The sequence below is a fragment of the Saccopteryx leptura genome, chromosome 5 (assembly GCF_036850995.1).
Source record: "Saccopteryx leptura isolate mSacLep1 chromosome 5, mSacLep1_pri_phased_curated, whole genome shotgun sequence".
Taxonomy (NCBI): Eukaryota; Metazoa; Chordata; class Mammalia; order Chiroptera; family Emballonuridae; genus Saccopteryx; species Saccopteryx leptura.
Window position 1 is genome coordinate 131,812,257 of NC_089507.1, and position 22,739 is coordinate 131,834,995.

The following is a 22,739-nucleotide window of genomic DNA, read 5'->3' on the forward strand; positions in this document are numbered from 1 at the left end:
ACTCAAGCCAGAACCTTGCTCTCAAGCTGGCAACCTCGGGGTTTCAAACCTGCATCCCAGTCCAATGCTCCATCCACTGTGCCACAGCCTGGTTTGGCTCATATTTGCTCTTGTGAAAATTCCCCCCAAACCAAAAGCAAGTTAATTTCCAACCTTAACTATATCCTGTGCTTAAAGTTACATCTGTGTTGAAAGTGCAAAGAATCATTTAATATTGAAAAATCAAACCTTTGAGTGTCAAAATTAAAAAACACTGCAGAATGCAAATATGGCTCCCACAGCCTGGGTTCAGCTGATTCAATGGGAAGATGACAGCTCCTGACTTTGAAGGTTTATAATGTGCGTAATTCTAGTGACCAGAGGGAGTGTGCTCTTTGGGTCAGACTTGCAGAGACAAACGGGCCCACAAGGACACATGAAGGAGAACATTCTTTCTCTTCAGGGGTCAGAGAAAAGCTCTGGATAAAAAGGAGTTTTCCCTCACATGTTCAAGGTTCCAACAGACCTTCCCACTTTGCAGTCCAAGCCCATGGTTATAACAATTAGTTTTTACAAAAATCAGGACCATTAAAAGCCCTCATGGACTAAAATATTTCTTCTTTTCAATTTCAAAATCAGATGGAATGGAATTTTATGAATACTTTCTTTAAAGTAAAATAATATTGTTTTATTTAATCAGCACTTTATCAATAGGGTTTCACTAATTAATGGGATCTTATGTGAAAATTTTCAAAAGGAATAAAATGAGAGAGATTCAGACTTCTAACACTTGGTCTTGTCAATACAACGGGAGGCTCAGTGAGTCACAGGACAAATAAGCCAGGCTTTTAGTGCTGGAACTAGATTTAAATGTGAAGTAAGTCCTAAGCCCTTGGCTAGAGGAGTCTGGCTGTCAGAAGAATTATACAGCAGCTGTAATTCTTCTCCTAGAATTCTATCAAGCCTGCCCTCCATACCAGAGGTCTACATTGCATCAACCATGAATAAACACCATCAAAATCAGCAAGATGTGTTTGTAAGAGATGAGCCACGAGGCTTCTCCTCCCATTAGTACAAACATAACCTTCTAACAATGCCAGAGAAAAGCAGGAAACAAGATTTAAAAAGAAGTTATTTACTCTCAAAAATGGGTGTTTTCATTGTCTCCACTCTGTCTAATACAGTCACAAAAGATTATCTAATGATAACCATTATATTCATCTCTACTTCTGTTATTAGTTAAAAAAAACTTTAATAATAACAACAGCAATCTGACATTTTACCAGGTGGAGAACTCTATTGCTTCGGCCAAAACCAGCTTTGATCTTTATTTAGATTCTTAACACAAGGCTGACCTCCTGGGCAACGTTCCTGGAGAGGAGGCACTCCCTCCTGGTGTTTCCCTGTGGGCAGGCTCCCATACTCCTGCACCAATAAACTCCCCAGGCTATCAATTCAATTTCACAAAAGACCACTCCCCAAAAGAGGCTACAGTTTTCAAGGATGTTCCATATACTTCTGGAAGACAAACAAGAAAATCCCATCATGCCATGTATCTTCAATCACCTCTGTCAACAAAAACCCAACACTTCTAGAACATTGTTTCTACCCAGAAAAGGATTTCCATGCGGCTCTGTAGTTTCCCCTAGCCTACCCAATCTCAAGCCCTTCCCTGCTGCCTAAACTCATCCATATGTGCTCTGAATTCACGGTCCATCATGAGCAAATACCCTATAAACTAGACCTCTTTTCAGAACAATCTTTTTCATATCTTGCAGTTTTCTCTTCTGCTATGAATTGGATTGTGCCCTCCTCCCCTGCCAATTCATATATGAAACTGCTAACCTCCAATGCGATGGTAGTAGGAGATAGGACCTCTAGGGCAGTGGTTCTCAACCTTTCTAATGCTGTGACCCCGCAATACAGTTCCTCATGTTGCGGTGACCCCAAACCAAAAAATAATTTTGGTGGCTACTTCATAACTGTAATTTTGCTACAGTTATGATTTGCAATGTAAATACCTGATATGCATTATGTATTCTCATTACTACAAATCAAACATAATTTAAACATAGTGATTAATCACAAAAACAATATTTAATTATATATATTGAGAAATATTTATTACTAATGGACCTCATTACCTAGTGTATTGGGGCTACCATTCCGTAAATAGCTGCTTAACTAATGGATCTGTTTTTTCCAGATTAGTGGCAAGTTTTCTATATAGAACAGTGTGAACTATGTCATAGGATACACTGCAGTTTCTGCACAGCATGGTATCTTTCAGGGCTCTTTCACACTATAAAGCAGCGGTTTCTGCAGTGGAATCCACATCTCATTTACTTCAATGGGAGACCCGTGGATTCCGCAGAAGAGAGATCCCCTGTACGGCAGAAATGCAGTTCCGACACATTTCTTCCTCTCCTATTCAAGTCAATGGGAGGCCGCAGCAGATTCCGCTCAAATATAGAGCATGTTGCTTAATTTTTTCCACGCTAGAACTTTTCCTAGAGCAGAAAAATTCCAAAGGTGGAATCCGCCACCCCCAATAGACTGAAAGAGGCCTCACACTGAGGAATCTGCTGTGCGGATTCTGCAGTGTAAAAGGTCTGCCTCCTATAGAAGTCTATTGGGGGTGGCGGATTCCACCTTTGGAATTTTTCTGCTCTAGGAAAAGTTCTAGCGTGGAAAAAATTAAGCAACATGCTCTATATTTGAGCGGAATCTGCTGCGGCCTCCCATTGACTTGAATAGGAGAGGAAGAAATGTGTCGGAAACTGTCATTTCTCCGCCTCTTATTGAAATCAAAAGGAGCTGCGGCGGATTATGCGGTAACCTGAGATTCTCGGGAGCTCTCTTCCACAAAATCTGCCGCACTCCCAATGAAATCAATAGGAGGCGGATTCAATGCCAGAAACCGCTTATTTCAGCAGTTTCCTCATTCAGAATATGGGAAAACAGTGGGAGATATGGGAGATAATTATACATTGGGGAACAGTGTGAACTATATCTTATAGTGGTCTCTTAATAGTATAAGACCGATGCAGTTCACACTCTGTAAATGTATGGTGCTTTGTGTAAGTGTAAGCTGCTTTGTGTACTGTGTAATGGTTACACACAAAGCATCTTACACTTACACAGTATTGTGTGTATGGTGTGTGTACTGTTTTTACATTATTAACCTTTTTTACACCAGCAGGCTGTCTCGCAGGCTCTCTTGGCTCTCCGCCTCTTGCCTCTCCGCCTCCTTGTCTTCTGTCCTCCGGTGCTTGCTGTACTCGCCCACTGATGACGTCAGCAAGCGCCGGACACACGTAATGCATTGCTATGGACGAGCAGCCGCACTGCTATGGACTGTGGAGCATTCCCCCCCTTCCCCCGCCCCTTAGGCCCCGGACGGATGATGCAATCACGTCTGCGCATGACCTCAGGCATTCAGTTTGGAACGCACGTCCATAACGGCGTGTGTTCAAGCTGAATAGCGCTGCTGCAGACGGTAGCGGTGGTAGCGCGGCTTCTCAGCGGCTAATATGTATTTCTGATGGCTTTAGGCGACCCCTGTGTTTTGGTTGTTCGACCCCCACCGGGGTCACGACCCACAGGTTGAGAACCACTGCTCTACGAGATGATTAAGGTTAGATGATGTCATGTGGGGGAGACCCATAGAGCCCTCCGGAGAAGAGACCAGACAGCTTGCTCTCCTTTTCTCTCTGCATGTGAGGACTCAGCAAGGCAACAGCTGTGTGTGAGCCAGGAAGAGGGCTCCACCAAGAACCTGCCTATGCTGACAACCTGTTTTCAACCTAACAGCTTCCAGATCTGTGGGAAATAAATGTCTGCTGCTTGGGCCACCCCGTCTATGGTGTCCTGTCAGCAGCAGGCGCAGACTGACACCTTCTCTCCATTACACCAACACTGCCTTCTTCTCTACTGGATCATTTCTCTGAGAGTATATACCATGGTAACATTTCCCATCTTAAAATACAAAACAGTGACTTTCCCCCTTCATCTCTCATCTTCCTTCAGCTACCTCACTTCTCAGTTTTCTTTTACAGTAAAATCCTAAGAGTTGTCCACACTCACTGCCTCCTCAGTCCCTCCATCAATCCTCTCTGGAACCCAATCCAACAGAGCTTCCATGTCCACAAACTCCCAATACCATTCTCATCAAGACTACCTGTGATGACCACATCACCAAAGAATGGCTAATGTCGTTCTCTTCCTATCCACCTGTCACCAACGTGTGCAGCACCCAACACTCCCTCCTCTGCAGACCTGCAGACACTTTTTATCCTTACAGCCATGACTCATGTCTCTCCCAAATCTCCTGTGTCATGGTGTGTTTTTCCTGGATCCTTGTCCCCCAGCCCCAACGACAAATGGCAGTGAGCCTCAGGACTGTTATCTTCTATCCCAGTCCACTTCACAGTGCACCTGTCTTTAACCATATCCACAAAGTAGCCAAATAACAGTTACCAAATTCATACTTTCATCCCAGACCTTTCCTTGAACTTGCATATCTATCTCCACTTGGATGGTTAATGGGTAAACCAGCCTGTCCAAATTAGGCAGATTAGCATGCCCTACAAATTCCCCCCTGACAACTTCTCTCTTCTACCTGCTAGGGCCAGACAGTTGGAGGCCTCCACAGTTGTTACTTTCACAGTTCATATCCAGTTCACCATGAGACCCTCCCTGTATCCAAAATGTATTAGCTTATGTGTTTACAATCCATTCCCACTAGAACACAAGCACCAAGAAATCAGGGACTTAATTTTGTTTGCTGCCATATTCACAGTAGGTGGAACTATATCTGGCAATGGCAGGTGCTCAATACATACATATTTCTTATTTTGTTTAATCAATTTCAATATGGGCACTGAAATTAGATAAAATTATTCCATACACCTAAAAATTAATGACTAATTCACTCCATAAATTTATTTGCTCCCATATAATCTACATGAGTGGAGGCCAAGGAGACAGCATTTGCTACTGATTTTCTCTGCTACAAAATCCAGGCCATAGTTCCTGCTGTTCAACACCTTCTCTCAGTTATACCAATAAATGCATGGATGCTTTGAAAAATAAAAGCTATCCTTATTTCCATTACATTATCATTTATATATATACTGCTCACAAAAATTAGAGGATATTTTATTGCTTCATATTCATTTTGAAATATCCCCTAATTTTTGTGATCAGTATAGTTAAGGCAGGTAGAGGGCTTCAGATTTCTTACTTTCTGAGTTCCCAGTGAAGGCTCTTTAGTTTTTGTAAGTGGTGACGTGTAGCCCAAAACAAATGCTCACAGATACATACATAATAAAGGAGAAATGCAAACAAGTCATCGCAAACTCCCCAAACATGGGGAATGAACACTAATTAATGCCAAGAGATTGAGGAAAGTAGCTTAATGGGTCAGCCGTGTGGTGGAAATTCGAATTACAAACAACAACAAACCAAATTCCAAACTGCCAGGTCCCACTAGAAACTTCCAAGCCTGGGGGTTCGGGGGGCAGTGGTCACTTTCCCACTCAGGGACACTGACATCACTATTCACTGTCCAGCACCCCTGGCTGAGGGCAATGGAGAGGAGACCTGGGAGTTCCAAGGGTTCTGAGGCTCAGAGAGCAAACAGGGCACTCATGCTCCAACAACACATTTCACATCAGTAGAGCAGAGCAGAGTCAGTGAAGGCCCTGAACCCTCGGTGATGGCCTGACACTCGCTTTCTGCTTCAGACTCCATGTTCAGTATTTCAACACTTCGCTGTGATGTTTGAAATCATATGTCACCTGATTGGCCTCTATTTGTTGTTATTTCATGGAAGAATGCCACTCAGAGACTACCAGATGCCTGTGTAAGGCAAATTTCCTCCTTTCCTGTTGGCCATTAAAACAAAGGGTGTGACTCTGGGTCCTGAGCCATACAGAGCACACGAAGCCCAGTGAGGGACTGGATTGGGACCAAGGGTGCAGAGAGGGGACCTCTGTAAGAGTCATCTTTTCTATCCTCTTGCTGTCAAAGCAACAAACAGCACTGGGTTCCAGATTTAAAAGCCACCATATCTACTGTTCCCACTGACTCTAGATAACACAGAACTGGGTGATGATTCCAGCGTAACCAGGCACAAATTCTGCTGGTGGATCTGTACTTGTGTGGGATTCTTACAATTAGGAAGGCCTAGCATCAAGAAGAGAACACAAGGCTCCCGGTTGTAACCAAGGACAGGTCCACACCTCTTGCTCACCACAAGCCCCCAGCTTCTAGCACAGTGCACACCTAGTGTATGGTTGTGACCCATGAACTAATCAGCGCCCAAAGGAATAAATAGATGGATGAGTGATGTCTCATTCACTGCTGTATTACCAGGGCTAAAAAGATTATCTGAGGTGGCAGATACTCAGTAAACATATGCTGAATGTTAAATAACTGAACACCTTGGTATGAGACCCTACAAAGATTGTGGATACATGGAAAGAAATACACTGGACCACAGCAGCACCATGCAGTCCCCCCATCATTACTTCTGTACTTTTTGAAGCCACAGAAGCAGATTGAGGGAGATAAAAATTTTATTCAATAGAGCTGAACACTCCAATCTCTATGGTTCTAATGTGTCCTGGTGGCAACACAGTTAGCTATCCCAGACTCTACATCGTCAGACCAGTACTCATGGCTCTAATAATTTCTGCAGTCACTTTCTCAAAGTTAGAGTTATCACAACCTATTCTCTTAATTGGTCATGTCTAAACTATTGCATCCCTTAAATAAGTTGTGAAGAGTATCAAAGTGACTCTTCTAGATACAACAGATGATAGGTAGGTAGGCAGATAGATAGATACATACATACATACATAGGTGATGGGTGGATGAAAATATGATAGAATGAAAGATAAATCGATAGCTATGGGTGGATGGAAAGATAAATGGATAGATAGGTAGGTGGGTAGGGTGGGTGCACACATGTGTATCTGTATTTTACTCATCAGGAACAGCATTCCCACCATGGCAGAGAAGCTTAGCACTTCAGAAAGTTTCCTGAGTGTGCAGGATTCATGTTGCTTTCTCTGAAGCCTTCTTTTAAGAGCCAGAAAGAAAAAAAAAATGGAGCAGAACCTCAAGTGCTGTATTTCTACCCTTTCATGGAAAGTGCACAACTTGTCGATTTTCCTTCTATAAAAAAGTTCAACCCTTAAATGACTGACCCATGCTGCCAAGAAGCAGCACATAAAACACTGGTCCTTTTTGCTGCCAAGCCAACATATTCCATAGCAACTTTCAGCTTCACACATCAAAAGGTGATGCGCAAAATGTGAAAAAGGACTCTTAGAGATGACAGGTTTCTCTTTTTTGCTAAAAACAGAGGTTACAATCAGGGGTCTCAAACTCGCGGCCCGCAAGTTTGAGACCCCTGCTACATTCTGGCAAGTAAGTTAAACCAAATAACATTTAAGAAAAACCGTGAATGTTCCCCCGATCTCTGTAATCCCGCAGGGATGTTATCCTGGTATGCTGACTTTACAAACATGGCCTTTATAATCTCAATAAAAACAGAGACTTTACAGTTCTTCCTGAGCTGGTGTTTTCAGGGTCATCTCTGCCAGTAGGATTGGTCGGACTTCTCTCATTTCAGCACGTGTCTACTGGACAGACTTTTCATGGCAGGACACAATGATATGAGTAAATATATCACTACATGTTCCACTCCTCCTTTTTCTATTTTACTCAGGCTGGCTCACTCATTTAATGTCTCTTTCACACATGGGTACAACCACACAACACCTGCCTTATCTCTATATATGAAGTAAACGTCACAGACTCAAGATTAAGGAGACTACATAGGAAGCATAATGCAGAGATTTCCCAATTTGTGAATGGCCGACAAGAATGGTGCCCACAATCTCGGAGGTGTGGCAGGTTTGTGATAAAAAAACCTTGTAATTTTGCCAAGGGCCCGTGTAGATCTGTAGTCTATGTATATATTTGTGATAGGTGTGCAGGTAAAAGAATTGGGGGTAAAAAAGGGCAGTCCTGGTTGACAATGATCACATCGAGCAATTCGATTTATGATAACCACCACCACTTACTGTCTGTACTTACAGGTCCCCCCTCCATGCAACAGGGCCCAGGGGTCCCATAAAAATGCCTTAGCCCCCGAGGTAGGATCAACAGGCTCACACCCCACCCGGAACCCCAAGCCTGCTTGTTCTGAGTTTCCTTACATGGGATGAGTGAACTTGACTGGGCCATCTACTGGCTCTGGCTCCAGATCCTTAGAGGTCCCTCACTTCGCTTGGCTGCTCCCTCGCTGGCAGTGAGGCCAGTCGCAGCTCTCTGTCCTTCAAACCTCACTCAGGTCTAATGCTCAGCATGCTCCTTGACCAGAAGGTGAATGGAGCCACATTGCTAATCACTTTTGCAGAAACTTGCTCCTCTCTGGGACATGGCCCTCTCAGAGCTCAAGACCCTCTTCTCTCCCCGGCTGGCTCTGCACCAAACCCACACACATTGTCTATTTCTAGCAGACCGGACAGAGGGAAGGCACTATCACTTCACATTCTCCAAAGACACAAAAACCTGTTACTGCTAACACCACTGATGACCCGAAAAAGCAAACACACTCTGTCTTTGCTCCAATTAACTCATTCTCTTGAAGTAAAATGAAATCTGAAACCATATGGAAGTTCTGGTGCTGAAGGGAGAGCTAATATTAGCATAAATATTGGCTTGGTGGAACTTACATTTTTCTTGCACTCCCAGAACTGAAGTGCTTGCTCTTTTTCCCCACCCCCTTCCTGCCGCATGCATTTTCTGAACGTCAGCAAAAAACTAGTTTTATCATCAAAAAACTGCTCTGGCCTGGCTTTTATATCTGGCTGCTGGCATCTATCGGATAATTGATCAGGGGTAACTACTTTGGGCTTTAAAATATCATGTAGTAAAAGTAAAATAACTGGCCCTGGCCAGTTGGCTCAGTGGTAGAGGGTCGGCCTGGCGTGCAGGAGTCCCGGGTTCGATTCCCGGCCAGGGCACACAGGAGAAGCGCCCATCTGCTTCTCCACCCCTCCCCCCCTCCTTCCTCTCTATCTCTCTCTTCCCCTCCCACAGCCGAGGCTCCATTGGAGCAAAGTTGGCCCAGGCGCTGAGGATGGTTCCATGGCCTCTGCCTCAGGTGCTGCTAGAGTGGCTCTGGTCGCAACAGAGTGACGCCCCAGATGGGCAGAGCATCGCCCCCTGGTGGGCATGCCGGTTGGATCCCGGTCGGGCGCATACGGGAGTCTGTCTGACTGCCTCCCCGTTTCCAACTTCAGAAAAATGCAAAATAATAATAATAATAATAAAATAGCCAACCCCTAAAGAGAGATGGAACCTAAGGTCATCTTGTTTAACAGAGCCCACAGGTGACCAGAGAGCTCATGCTAATACTGGGATGTATGGTAAGAGGGTGTTTAGACAGCTCCAAAGAAACCCATCAGTTCACCATATTTTTATAAGAACAGCTTCCGTGTTCTGTTCTGATCACTCACAACAAAAACAGGCACAAACTCAGACAGACAACATGGCTGTAACAAAGATGCACTTCACTTGAAAACAATGGCAGACTGAAGGGTCAGTTCTCAGCCTAGGGGTCTTAATACATATCATGACAGAAATTCTTCCAGGTCATCCTGGTTTGAGTTCTTTCAGCAAGTCTAACATCTTTGGGGATCTATGGTCTGTGCCAACTTACAGAGTTGGAGTTAACCAAAGGTCCTACCATTTACCCACACTGCCACAGCCTTTCAGAGATATCCCTGAAAGATGGGATTTTTTATTTCTTTTCAAAATATAACACTCTTTTATGCCTGTGATTATCCCCAGTTGAAGGACTTATCCTCTAGCCATACACGACCTCCTTCTGTTCCCAGATACCACCTTGAACGTCCCCCTGTGCAGTCTTATCAATACTGTGCATCCAAGGCGCTACTCGCTCTGCCTCAGCCAGAGTGTCACTTGCCATGATTTGTCACTTCCTCCCCTGTGTTCCCAGGGCAGTCTGCTCGTGTCTCTGTTGTGTATTCACCCTAATGCACATCGACCTCAGAATTACGTCATCTCCTCAACAGGAACGTGAAGCTCAAACAGAAAGAGGGCAGATGCTTTTCTGACCTATGGCCTCATGCAGTGCCTGGCTCCTCAAAGTTTCCTAACAAAGATGCCTGTTCAATGGATAAAGGAATTGTTATGCCCAAGGAATTCAAACACATTCTTCATTGTACAGTAGCAATAAAGAAGATATACGGGGTGTTATTTTCCTTAAGAAAAAGCACGAATGTGTGTGAAATAGCAGAGAGTGCAAGAGCAGTTCAGAAATGGTTCCAAAATTCCAAGCTGTCTCCAAACTTAGTCTGGGGTGAGCGACACAAGTATAACAAAGGGAAACCTCCAGCAACACAGTTAGTATGGCTGTCCACCTGCAGGCTGCTTCCCGCAGGCAGGAAGAGAAACAGCAATTGAACCGCAAAGTGGTGAGCAGCCTGGGCTTGGCCGGGATGCAGCCAAAACACAAATGTCAGGCAAGTGCTTGGAGCTCTAGAAGCATTCCTCAGCACCTCCTCTGAGCAGGCACTACTCAGTTTCCTGGGTGGAGGGGAAAAGTGCCGTTCTTAACAATACCCTCCAGAGTCTCAGGAAGCCCTTTCTTTTGCCCTTCCAGGCTGACTTACCTCTTCAGGGAAACCTTCCCTCCAGCTCTAAACCCTCACTCCACACACAATGGATCAGTCCTCTGTGTGCCCAGAGCTCTGCAGTCAAATCTAGTGCTTCCCCCTGACTCAGAGGACTGTATGCACATCCTTCCCACTAGACGGTTGGCTGGTCACAGCAGAAACACCATTTTCCATCTTTGAATGAGCAGCTTCCAGCCTCCAGGATTAGAAGAAAGGAGGTGCTTGGTAAATGCCACCTGAATTGATTCACATTTCTTTTATCTCCTTCAGAAATTGCACCCACACCATAAATACACTGGAAATAAGCCAAATGCAACTGTGAATGCACTTTACCTCTTTAAGAACCAGCACGCATTTGCCTGGTCCCACTGACTGAGGTAGCTCTGCAATTCTCCCCTTGTTCAGGTAGGGGCCTGAGAAACACCTGTGATTGATGAAAAGCTGGGGACAGCTGTATTTCCCATTGACAGTACCTGTGGGCAAGAGCAACACCGTTGATACTCTAAGAACCAACAAAAGCCTGCTTAGTACACTTAGTTGGCAAAGCTATTGTACTCAGATGCACTGTGGGCACATTAATTTCAGAATGTTTTATAGATACAATAATATCTTAGAAATTCTGATTATTTTTCTACTGTATAACTTTTCTGTTTATTATGCAGTATTTAAGACACAAAAAGTGCAAAAACTAAGACAATAATAACTAAGATATCAGGATGAGGCTTAAGAAAAAAAAAAACATAACATAGCTAAATATCCATGCCCTACATCCTGGAAATTCGTCCCAGAAGTAACCGCTACCCTGGATTAGTATTTACCATTCAAGTATCAGTACTCCCATGCAAGTCTATAAATTCTACCACATGCTTATATATCTGTGTGTAACAAGCAATAAATATATTTAAAATATTCCATAAATGGTTTTTGGCAACATTTTGTTTGAACAACATGAAGTTTCTGAGATCCACGTAAGCTGGTAAATGATTACCCCTAACATTTATTCATTTTTCAGTTCTGTGTATTATTCCATCTAGAGTTTCCCATACTCTTAATGATGGACTTTAAGTTGCTTTCACTCTCTCAATGTTACCACAGTATTTTAAAGAATACAAATGCAAAAATCTACTTCTACTTATGGACCGGAAAGTCTTCCAAGTACACAACCAGGAGTGGAATTACTCAGCTATGTGGTCTGCACATCTTTAGTTTTATTAGACATGTTATTCTCCCAGTGACTACCCAACCTGATACTTGAGTAAGCACTGTGTAAGAGTTCCTGGTCTCAGCCCTGGCCAGTTGGCTCAGTGGTAGAGAGTCGGCCTGGCATGCAGGAGTCCCAGGTTCGATTCCCGGCCAGGGCACACAAGAGAAGTACCCATCTACTTCTCCACCCCTCCCCTTCTCCTTCCTCTCTGTCTCTCTCTTCCCCTCCTGCAGCCAAGGCTCCATGGGAGCAAAGCTGGCCCAGGCACTAAGAATGGCTCTATGGCCTCTGCCTCAGGCGCTAGAATGGCTCTGGTTGCAACAGAGCAACAACCCAGATGGGCAGAGCATCGCCCCCTGGTGGGCATGCTGGATGGATCCCAGTTGGGCGCATGCGGGAGTCTGTCTGACTGTCTCCCCGTTTCCAACTTCAGAAAAATACAAACAAAAAAAAAAAAGAAAAAAAAAAGAGTTCCTGGTCTCCCACATCTAGGCCAACACTAGGGATTGTAGGGTTCCTTAATATTGTCAACTCAATGGACATAAAATGTTCCTTACAGTGGTTTAAATTTTCATTTCCCTCATTATTCTTTCAACTTAGAAAATGAACTAGGTGAGTTATTGGTTAGTTATATCTTGAGCTGCCTTGGGAAAAAAGAATTAACTAAATAATAAGATACTACCCTAGGCCCTGGCCAGTTGACTGAGTGGTAGAGCGTCGGCCTGGCGTGCGGACATACTGGGTTTGATCCATGGCCAGGGCACACATGACAAGTGCCCATCTGCTTCTGCACTTCTCCCTTCCCTCTTTCTCTCTCTCTTCCCACCAATGGCTCAGCTGGTCTGAGCATCAGCCTGAGGCACTGAGGATAACTCAGTTGATTCGAGCACCAGCCCCAGACAGGGCTTGCCAGGTAGATCCTGGTCAGGGCACATGCGAGAGTCTGTCTATCTCCCCTCCTCTCACTTAAAATAAAAAGGTATCATTCTAAAGCATCATGATGCCTAAAAACAAAGGATGAAGTTTCACTTTCAGCTATGAGACTCACGCTCTTCCACTGCTGCTCCAAGCTAAGCTATACTCACAGTGGTATTTCTAAGATGCTAATTTAACAGTCCAGGAAGTTTTGTTTTCATGGAACTTCAACTAAAACCCAACAACAGGTGAAAAGGGGCAGTAAAATAACAATTACATATTCTAAAAGAGTAGCAGACATGGTTCTTTTAAAACCATTTTAAAGTCCGAATTCTATACAACAGGCAAAAAAATAAAGTTCACAACTACATTTACATGGAAAGTTTTTTAAGGATTACTCTACCCAGACCTTTAGAAAAAAATAATTTTAGTAAGTTCACTCATCAAACTGCTCTCTTTATGACAAAGATGACTTGAATTAATAGGATTTTCCAATAGAATATAGGTTTTAACCCCAAAATTCAGAGCAGGTTTCACTTTGACTAGAAAATAGAATTCTTAACCACATATATTACTTAATGTACCAACATGTCTACAATCATATTTGTGGTCAAAGGGTAACTAGCATTTGTGTTTTCAAAGATTACTATACGATGTAGGACTTTGTATATTAAAAATCATATTATTCATGACCAGTTATTCAAATACAAAGGGTTTTAAGGAATAATTCAAAAGCCTGAAGAGACTTACGTATTAACCAATACTATAAAAATGCAAGTGGAACTGGCAAAAAATTTCAAAAAAGTAATCCCTAATAATGATTATTTTCAACTTCTTCCACATGATTTTCTATGACACACAGACTTAACTGGGCTCACAATTTCTAAGGTGCACGTGGACGTTTTTCCTGCAGAACAAGAGAGCTGTCTAGGGCTACTGACCAAGGAGCAGAAAAGATAAGGTACAAAGAATTTAGCTTAGAAAAACCTTTTCTTTTTCTTTATAAAAGAGTAAGTATCCCATTAATAAGTAACAACAGAGTAAAAGAGTTTAGGTTCAAAGTTGAGATGGCCTCATATGGACCTAAAATATGTGCATGTCTCTATTCAGAACAAATTGGAAAGTGACAGAGCCCTAAATGGGCTCATTTACCTGTGGTGTCCAGGGGAGGAAATAAACAAAGGTCGTGAGGTATTTTCTCAACAGGCACTGTGGATGGCAATCTGCAGGTAAAGAAAAGAAAACTCTCATGTGTCACATTCTGTAGAAGATACTATTACATTCCAAAGTCTTTTTCAACTTAAAGTGACTATTAGAGAAACCCAAAGCTCAGACTCGAGCAAGATGCGCACATCTAGGAGCAACATCAGGAAGAACACATAAGATCTTTCAAACAGGTTGTTCTCAAACTCTCATAATAACCCCAAGATACCTGACCCTTTAGAGGCCATCACTGATCAGTGAGATCCTTCTAAGTCACTCTAGGGCCGGTGTCTTGTGATAGCATTATAATAACATCCTTAATTGAATTTTAGCCATAAAGAAACATCAACTTACGTCGACTTTAATTAAAGTCAGATTTCTCCTCAATGTCTAATTGAAAACCACTTTCTGCTGAACTTTGATTTCTGGTGACTGCACTTGTGTAGGTCATGGCCACACTAAAGCCAGATCTTCAAAGAAAACCTATGAACTGATGATTCTTAAAATGTGAATTAGACTTATTCTATACTGCAGTTCAGTACAAAGTTGCTAAATAAATATAAAAAGATGTAGCCTTGTGGGGGGGGGGGGTACAATGGGTTTCACAGGGACCTCCACGTCGTCTGGGTAGAAACCACAGTTGAAAAGCTACATAAAGTCTAAGTAAACCAATATAAGAGATATTAGCTGGGTCATCTACAGCATTGGCTCTCAAAGTGAGGGTCTCTGAGCTGGCAGAGCAGTGTCACCGGGGAATGTGTTAGGCATGCAGATGCTCAGGTCCCACTGCAGACATAACGAGCCAGAAATTCTGGAGACGAGAGCCTAGCAATCTGACAAGCGTGTCTGATGCAAAGCGTGTCTGATGCAAAGTATAGAATTGTGACAACAATTCCAGTGCCATGCGGACTTTTCCTGGATGTGGACTTTTTCTGGACTCCTGCTCCCTGTGACAGCTCCTAACAGACTGAACTGGGGTTGGGTTGCATTTTTCAGGGATTTGGCATGGTGTTGGGGCCAACTTGTACTTGGTGAACATGGTAAGGACACTACTCTTTTATGGATTCTTGCTGTATTGGCCAAGAGTTTGCTTAAAGGCTTTAATCACTGTAAAAAAAAAAAAAAAGAATGGAGGACTGGATAAGGAATATGTGGCACATATACACCATGGTGTACTGTCCAGCCGTGGGAAGTGATGACATCGGGTCACTTGCGGCAAAATGGTGGGATCTTGATAGCATTGTACGGAGTAAAATAAGTAAATCAGAGAAAAACAAGAACTGCAGGATTCCGTACATTGATGGGACATAAAAACGAGACTAAGAGACATGGACAGGAGTGTGGTGGTTGTGGGGGGCGGGGGGAGGGAAGGAGGGAGGGGGGAGGGGGAGGGGCACAAACAAAACTAGATAGAAGGTGACGGAGGACAGTCTGACTTTGAGTGATGGGTATGCAACAGAATTGAATGACAAGATAACCTGGACATGTTTTCTTTGAATATATGTACACTGATTTATTGATGTCACCCCATTAAAATAAAAATTTATTTATTTATAAAAAATAAAAAAAAAACGCTGATCCACAGACTGCAAATTTAGGAGCTATAAATTCAAATTTGGATTCAATGATGAAACTATTATTTTATTATTTATTCTCTATTTCAAAGATAACCAGATAAAATTGGAGTCAAATTATTAAACTTGATATATTGTTTAGAAATGAATGTGCAAGAAATAACTACAAAACTGTTTTTCACTTTCCAATTACAATGCAGTTATTAATCAACTTCATTTCTTTTAAATTTAAACTTGGGCACATAAAAAAAGTGCTGTTTCCAATTTCATTTCCACCAGTACATTAAGAAAATAGAAAGGATTGGCAAGGGATGTGTATTTTAGTATATTCTAGATATTTTCCAATAATATATAAAAATGTAACCCAGAGTTATGTTTCTAAAAACATACTGAGGGTATCTATGCATGCTGCTCAAACACACGCCTTCCTCCTAAAATTACAATTGAAATGTGGGATAATCTATATTTATTGAACAATGTAAGGCCTACAGATTTTACATTCGGAATCTCAGTCAACTATTGTAAAAACCCTGAGAAATAGGCATTTTACAAATGAGGGCATTGATATGCAAAAAGCTAAAGCAAGCTATGAAAGTTTACCAGCTAAGAGGTGGTGGAGTTGGGCAGTAGCCTGAAACCTCTAATCACCAGGCCTGGCCAGGACTAGTGACCAAGCATGCTGGGTGGGGTTGCTTGGCCTCCTGGGTAATTGGAACCACTGTCACAGACAGCCAGTACTAGTAATGTGTGAGACTGGGGTGGCTTTCAGCTATGCTGAAGTGGAATCACAGTGAGAAGTTACAGTCTGGAGTAAAAGTTCCTTCAGAAACACAAAGTAAGTGTACAGTAAATCAAAGTGGATATAGTTCACTGTCATCTTTTACTACAGTGTATGTGTTAACTAACTCTCCAATACAACAACCATGTTTTCTATTCTCTATAAAGACACTCTATAGTTTATCACTTAGTTCTTGAAAACAAGAAAGAATGAAAGAAAGGAAGGAGGGAGGGAGGGAGGGAGGGAGGACTTACTGTTTTTCTGGTTGCACAACTGCAATCTTTTTCTTCTTTTGTGCTGTAAAACAGGCCAAAAAAAAAGGGAACTCAGCTTGGTTTGGTAGTTAGACAAAAGAATTTTTTAAAAAGTTTAGTGTAAAACTGTCAGATTTTTTTTTTTTTTTGTATTTTTCTGAAGTTGGAAACGGGGAGGCAGTCAGACAGACTCCCGCATGTGCCCGACCAGGATCCACCTGGCATGTCCACCAGGGGGCGATGCTCTGCCCATCTGGGGCATTGCTCTGTTGCAACCAGGGCCACTCTAGTGCCTGAGGCAGAGGCCACAGAGCCATCCTCAGCGCCCGGGCAAACTTTTGCTCCAATGGAGCCTTAGCTGAGGGAGGGGAAGAGAGAGACAGAGAGGAAGGAGAGGGGGAGGGGTGGAGAAGCAGATGGGTGCTTCTCCTGTGTGCCCTGGCCGGGAATCAAACCCGGGACTCCTGCACGCCAGGCCAATGCTCTACCACTGAGCCAACCAGCCAGGGCTAAAACTGTCAGTTTTAAAGCAACAATTTAATTAATGAAAAGTTATTTCATTCATGCCACAATTTTATCTTAATTTCTTCAGCATAAAATTGACATCAGAAATAAGGTTTAAATAAAATTTAGTACATTTAATCTTTACAGTACATATTATCCGCTTCATTTTAAGATGTGATTTTAATAAGAAAAATAGCACACATATCATACCTCACATGAACACACCTGGTAAGATAAATTGGTGCAAGAACAATTATCCAGATGACTTTTCTTCCCAAAGAAAATGTGATAAGTCAAATAATGTAATTACAATGGCTACTCCCAAATTAGGATTAGAGGCATGTTTTTAAACTAAAACATTTTATTATTTAAAGTCAGATTGGTGCTTAACAAATATATCTGTTAAATATTAACATAAACCACTCAATAATAATCTTCTGGAAAAGAACATTTCCAGTTCATATTTATAATTGATTAGAACCACCTTAGCAAAGACATACCAGAGTTTCTGGCATCTATTTTTGGCACAGCCAGTCCTGAATCTTCCAACATAAGCATAAATTAATCCCAACAAACTTCTAAATCTGTCAAAGTTTGGTGGGTTTAGATTTAGAGGAAAATAAAAAGGATGCCTGGAGATTGAAATAATTATTCTGAGGTCAAAATTTTAAAAATATTTTTTTTTTCCTTTTTCTGAAGCTGGAAACGGGGAGAGACAGTCAGACAGACTCCCGCATGCGCCCGACCGGGATCCACCCGGCACGCCCACCATGGGGCGACGCTCTGCCCACCAGGGGGCGATGCTCTGCCCATCCTGGGCATCGCCATATTGCGACCAGAGCCACTCTAGCGCCTGGGGCAGAGGCCACAGAGCCATCCCCAGCGCCCGGGCCATCTTTTGCTCCAATGGAGCCCTGGCTGCGGGAGGGGAAGAGAGAGACAGAGAGGAAAGTGCGGCGGAGGGGTGGAGAAGCAAATGGGCGCTTCTCCTGTGTGCCCTGGCCGGGAATCGAACCCGGGTCCTCCGCACGCTAGGCCGACGCTCTACCGCTGAGCCAACCGGCCAGGGCTAAAAATATTTTAAAAGTGATGGGAAAATTTACTTTCATTGGATCAGACTCATTGAACAGTGCGGCATCTGGGAGAGAAGAATCACCTTTGTCTACAATCAGAGCTACCTTCTTTATTTCACACAATGTCCCACCTTGCTCTTGACGAATATCAAATAAGACTTTTTAGTTCCCTTCAAAATCTTTTAGCATCAGGAAATAAGAAGGCCAGCTGTGAGATGGAACTTCTTTTACAGCAATATTGAGATTCTGTGTAAGTGTACATATAATACACTTAATATACACATAGTGTACTTTCTGGTATATTGCTAGAAAGAAGTAAAACTAGCATATAATTTTCATTAAAAGTATGAGAAATATAGCTTATTTCATAAAAAATTAAAACCCTTATATTTAAGGACCCAAAATTTTAAATAATATTTTTGATACACCTATGGTAGAATAATTAAAGATTTATTAGGTTTGAAGATTTTTAAATGGTACCTTTCTAAGATAAGGCCCAAAAAATGTTTGTTGAAATACAATGTTGTATTTCTTTCTTTCTTTTATTTTTTGAGAGACAGAAAGGGAGAGAAATGAGAAGCATCAGTTTGTAGTTGCAACACTTTAGTTGTTCACTGATTGCTTCTCAAACATTCCTTGACCAGGGTGGGGCAGGGCGGGGCAGGAGGGTGGGAAGCTCTAGCCAAGCCAGTGACCCCTTGCTCAAGCCAGCGACCTTGGGCTTCATGCCAACCACAAGGTCATGTCTTTGATCTCATGTTCAAGCTAGTGACCCTGTGCTCAAGCTGGTGAGCCTGCACTTAAGTTGGCAATCTCAGGGTTGGTACCTGGGACCTCAGTGTCCCAGGACTATACTCACTGTACCACCACCAGTCAAGCTGTTGTATGTGTTTTAGGTATGTATATTGCTGGATTGCCTTTTTTTCCAAATGATACTGGTTTCAGTTGGTATTTTTGTGATCAGAAGGATGTGATGCAATGTTCTTATCAAAGTACAGTTGAAATCTCACGGTTTAGTTACTGCTAAGAGTAATTAAGTGTTTATATTTATGTCACTAAATTACTAGGACCAATTATGACTTGGGTTAAACCTCATGAAAGAAAGTAGTCCTTTCTCAGATATGATAATATAAAAATACAGAATTTAGTTTAATATTTTAATTAAAATAATGAATTATATACATGAGTAAAAGATCCAGATATTTCATCTTTGCCTCTCTGTGACAACCTGTGAAATGTTCGTCTCATGCAAAGTATAAATGCGATTAAAAAATTGGTGAGAAATCTGAAACTTTTTCTGTTTTTACAACTTAGCTATATTTTCTTTACAAAACTGCCTATTTATTCACCCCAAGCCCAGAGGTTATCCATCTCAGCTCCAAGTTAGGTGATACTTACGGACTGTTTTGTGAGGTGTAGTCAAAGGGTAAGAATTGGCTTCACACCAGCCCACTGGGAAGACGTCCATGGATTCAACATCAACAATAAACTCTGGAGCAGGAGCCTGTAGACCTGCATCGGAAAGTCAAGGTGACAGGTACAAACAGGTTTTACCAAAAATACATTGAAGAAGAGAGGAAAATACTGAGCATAGCTGAGATGGAAAGAAAACATTCTCCTGAATATTAAAAACAAAACCAATAGCCTTATGACAGATACAAGTGCCTGAAATATAAAACAGCAAGAGTACAAGGGGTTCCAATAAAGTGGGGGTTTTGAAAAGAGAGATACTTCCCACTGAAGAGGGAAAAGGAAGTAACCCAGGGACAAGTGGCATTGGTGTCAGAAAAGCTAGAAGAGGAAATAAGTCTCTTCGTTTCCAAGCTTTGAAATTTAAAAAATGTGGCTGAGCTTGGGGTGGGAGCCACAGGGCTCATGTTTTAGCCACCAAGATGTTCTTCACCCAACACCAAGCAAAGGTCAACCTTTAATGAAAATTAAAAATGACTGTTAAAAATAACTAGTAAGACTCCATAACACCAATTACAAGCAGTGAACATAGACAACACAATTTCCCTTATAACGAGTTCCCTTATAAGTGTGATTGGAGTTACTTATTTTGAACACGGTTTGTGGCCTGCAGACTTTTGCCAAGTGACACAAAAGTCATATATGTAGTATTGTCTTTTTTTATCCGTTTTTAATTCATTCACACCAGATTTATTGATTTTAGAGAGAGAGGAAGGGGACAGAAGAGAAGAAGAAGAGAGAGAGATAGAGAGAAAGAGTCAGAAATAATGAGCTGTTCCTGTATGTGCCCTGACTGGGAATCAAACCGTGGAGTATTGTCTTTTTTTGTGAGGATCTGCCTACTTCTTGTTTCACAATCATAATAGTGCCCTGTGATAAATCAGCATCAGAGCTGAGCCTGAAAATCAGAAGAGATCGGAATATAGGATTACTAAAGGTTCAAGGAGCTTCTGCTACTGAAAGAGTAAATTTGGAACCCAGAAAACTCATGAAAAGAAGAAAATTCTCCTCTGAATCAATAATTCTTTTTTAAAAGCACTTTGAGATTAGATAGTCTTGAACCAAGAATCAAGAGCTAAGGGCTCTATTAACAGAGAGTGACTAACTGGCTCTGAAAGCTTCATTGTGCTTCGCTTTGGTTTCTTCACTGAGAACCAAGATGAAAATACAAAGATAGCTGCTCACACATCCAGATCATCACACAACATCTGATACATTTTTAATCATATCACCTCAAAAAACATAACTTCATAAAGCTGAGGAGCAGCAAACACAAAGGGGTCGTAACCATTTTCCCTTGGCTCCCAACCTCTTAACCCTCATCCTAAAGTAGATATTGTGAAAACAGAGTATGTTACTTGATAAATGTAGTTTCCCAATTTAGTGTTAAACCAATTATTGGTTCATATAAACTGCCCTGAACAAGCCCTGGCTGGTTGGCTCAGTGGTAGAATGTCAACCTGGCATGTATAAGTCCCAGGTTAGATTTCCGGTCAGGGCACACAGGAGAGAGTGACCACCTGCTCCTCTCCCCTCGCTCTCCCCCCACTTTCTTCCTCTCCTGCAGACATAGCTCGATTAATTCGAGCACATCAGACCAGGTGTGCTGAAGATGGCTCCTTGGAGCCTTGGAGACACTGAAAATAGTTCGGTTGCAAGGGGCCCCAGATGGGCAGATCATTGGCCCAAGATGGAGGTTGCTGGGTGGATCACAGTCAGGCAAATGGGGGAAGCTGTCTTTTTATCTCCCTTACTCTCACTAAAAAAAATAAAAAATAAATTAAAATGAACTGGCCTGAACACTCGGAATGCAGATTCTGGTATATGTGCAGCCAAAGCGAGCACTGAATGCAGATTCTTATACACACATATATTATTGCCATTAGTCACTTTAAACTTTTGATTTTTTCTCATAGAAAGCAATTACTGAAATTATCAATCTTAACTTACTTGTTGCTTAATTCTCCTATAATCCAACAGATATATAAGCTAAATGAGCACAAGCAAGTCTATAGGGATTATTTTCAACATGGTTGAATGAACAGAAATTGTTTCTGTCTCATATGACTTAATTGTGAAAATTAATAAACTGAAACCTCATTTAAGATGGAAATTAGAAGAGAGGACTCTCAGGCAACTGTCACTCAAATGCACTGCTGACCTCAACCAGAAGAGACCCCAACAGGAAGAGAATACCCTGCATCCCTGACAGGAAGTGGTACTACTTTACTACCTCAACAGGAAGAAGATTCTCTTTTGCCTGGTAACAGCTTAGCCAATGAGAGGCTGCCATAACTCAGCCAATGAGAAGTCACTGTACATCAAACTTTCAGTTGCATTCAGTGGACTCTTGTTTACAATAACCCCACCCAACTCCACAAAAGACTGTTTCTCTCCTTTGCTTCTGAACTTCTGTGCTGTGCCATTAGACCACACATCTTAAATTGAAATTCTCTGTTGTCCCCAAATAAACCCATTTCGATAGAGAAGTATCTGGCTGCTTATTTGTTTAAGGGCAACATAATCAATATTTAATCTATTTGTTAAATAAATCATCAAATAAATAAGAAAACATCCAAAATAAATGCTAAAGAGACACTCCAGGTAGCTTCAAATGTGAAAGTGATTTTTCTTGTCCCCACAGGCACACAATTCTGCAGAAGGTGCAGCAAAGAAGGTCTTCAGGCTGTTCCTCCATTACACAGGAGATGAGATGCTCTCATCTTCAGACTCACAAAAATAGCATGTGTTTCTTAGTTGCTCAATAATTTTGCTAGGTTGAATTCATCTACTAGATATATTTGTATTTTCAGAGTTACGTTTACATACAAATAGGATTTTCAAGGTCAAAGTGGTACTTCAAAAAACAGCATAAATTAAACTTTATGATTATTTCTTCCAGAAAATGACTGTCATGACTGTTGTCTATTACTGTTCTGCTAATTTAGACATCACATCATATAACTGCTTTAATATATACACCGTGTAACAATGTATACATTAATATATTTCAATGGTTGTCTTTACAGTACTTTAAAATCTTTGATCATGCTTTCCATTCAATTAA

General features: G+C 41.9%; 1 protein-coding gene across 7 annotated transcripts in view; it reads right to left on the reverse strand.

The window, feature by feature from the left end:
* Nucleotides 1-22,739, reverse strand: part of SFMBT2 (Scm like with four mbt domains 2) — a 259,063-nt gene that overhangs the window by 44,697 nt on the left and 191,627 nt on the right. For all 7 annotated transcript variants that reach the window (XM_066384911.1, XM_066384913.1, XM_066384912.1 and 4 more), the window contains 4 exons: nt 19,601-19,714; nt 16,626-16,668; nt 13,969-14,039; nt 11,031-11,170 (listed from right to left, as the gene is read on the reverse strand). In XM_066384911.1, coding sequence (XP_066241008.1) covers nt 11,031-11,170; nt 13,969-14,039; nt 16,626-16,668; nt 19,601-19,714 — 368 coding nt within the window. The remainder of the gene's footprint in view (nt 1-11,030; nt 11,171-13,968; nt 14,040-16,625; nt 16,669-19,600; nt 19,715-22,739) is intronic.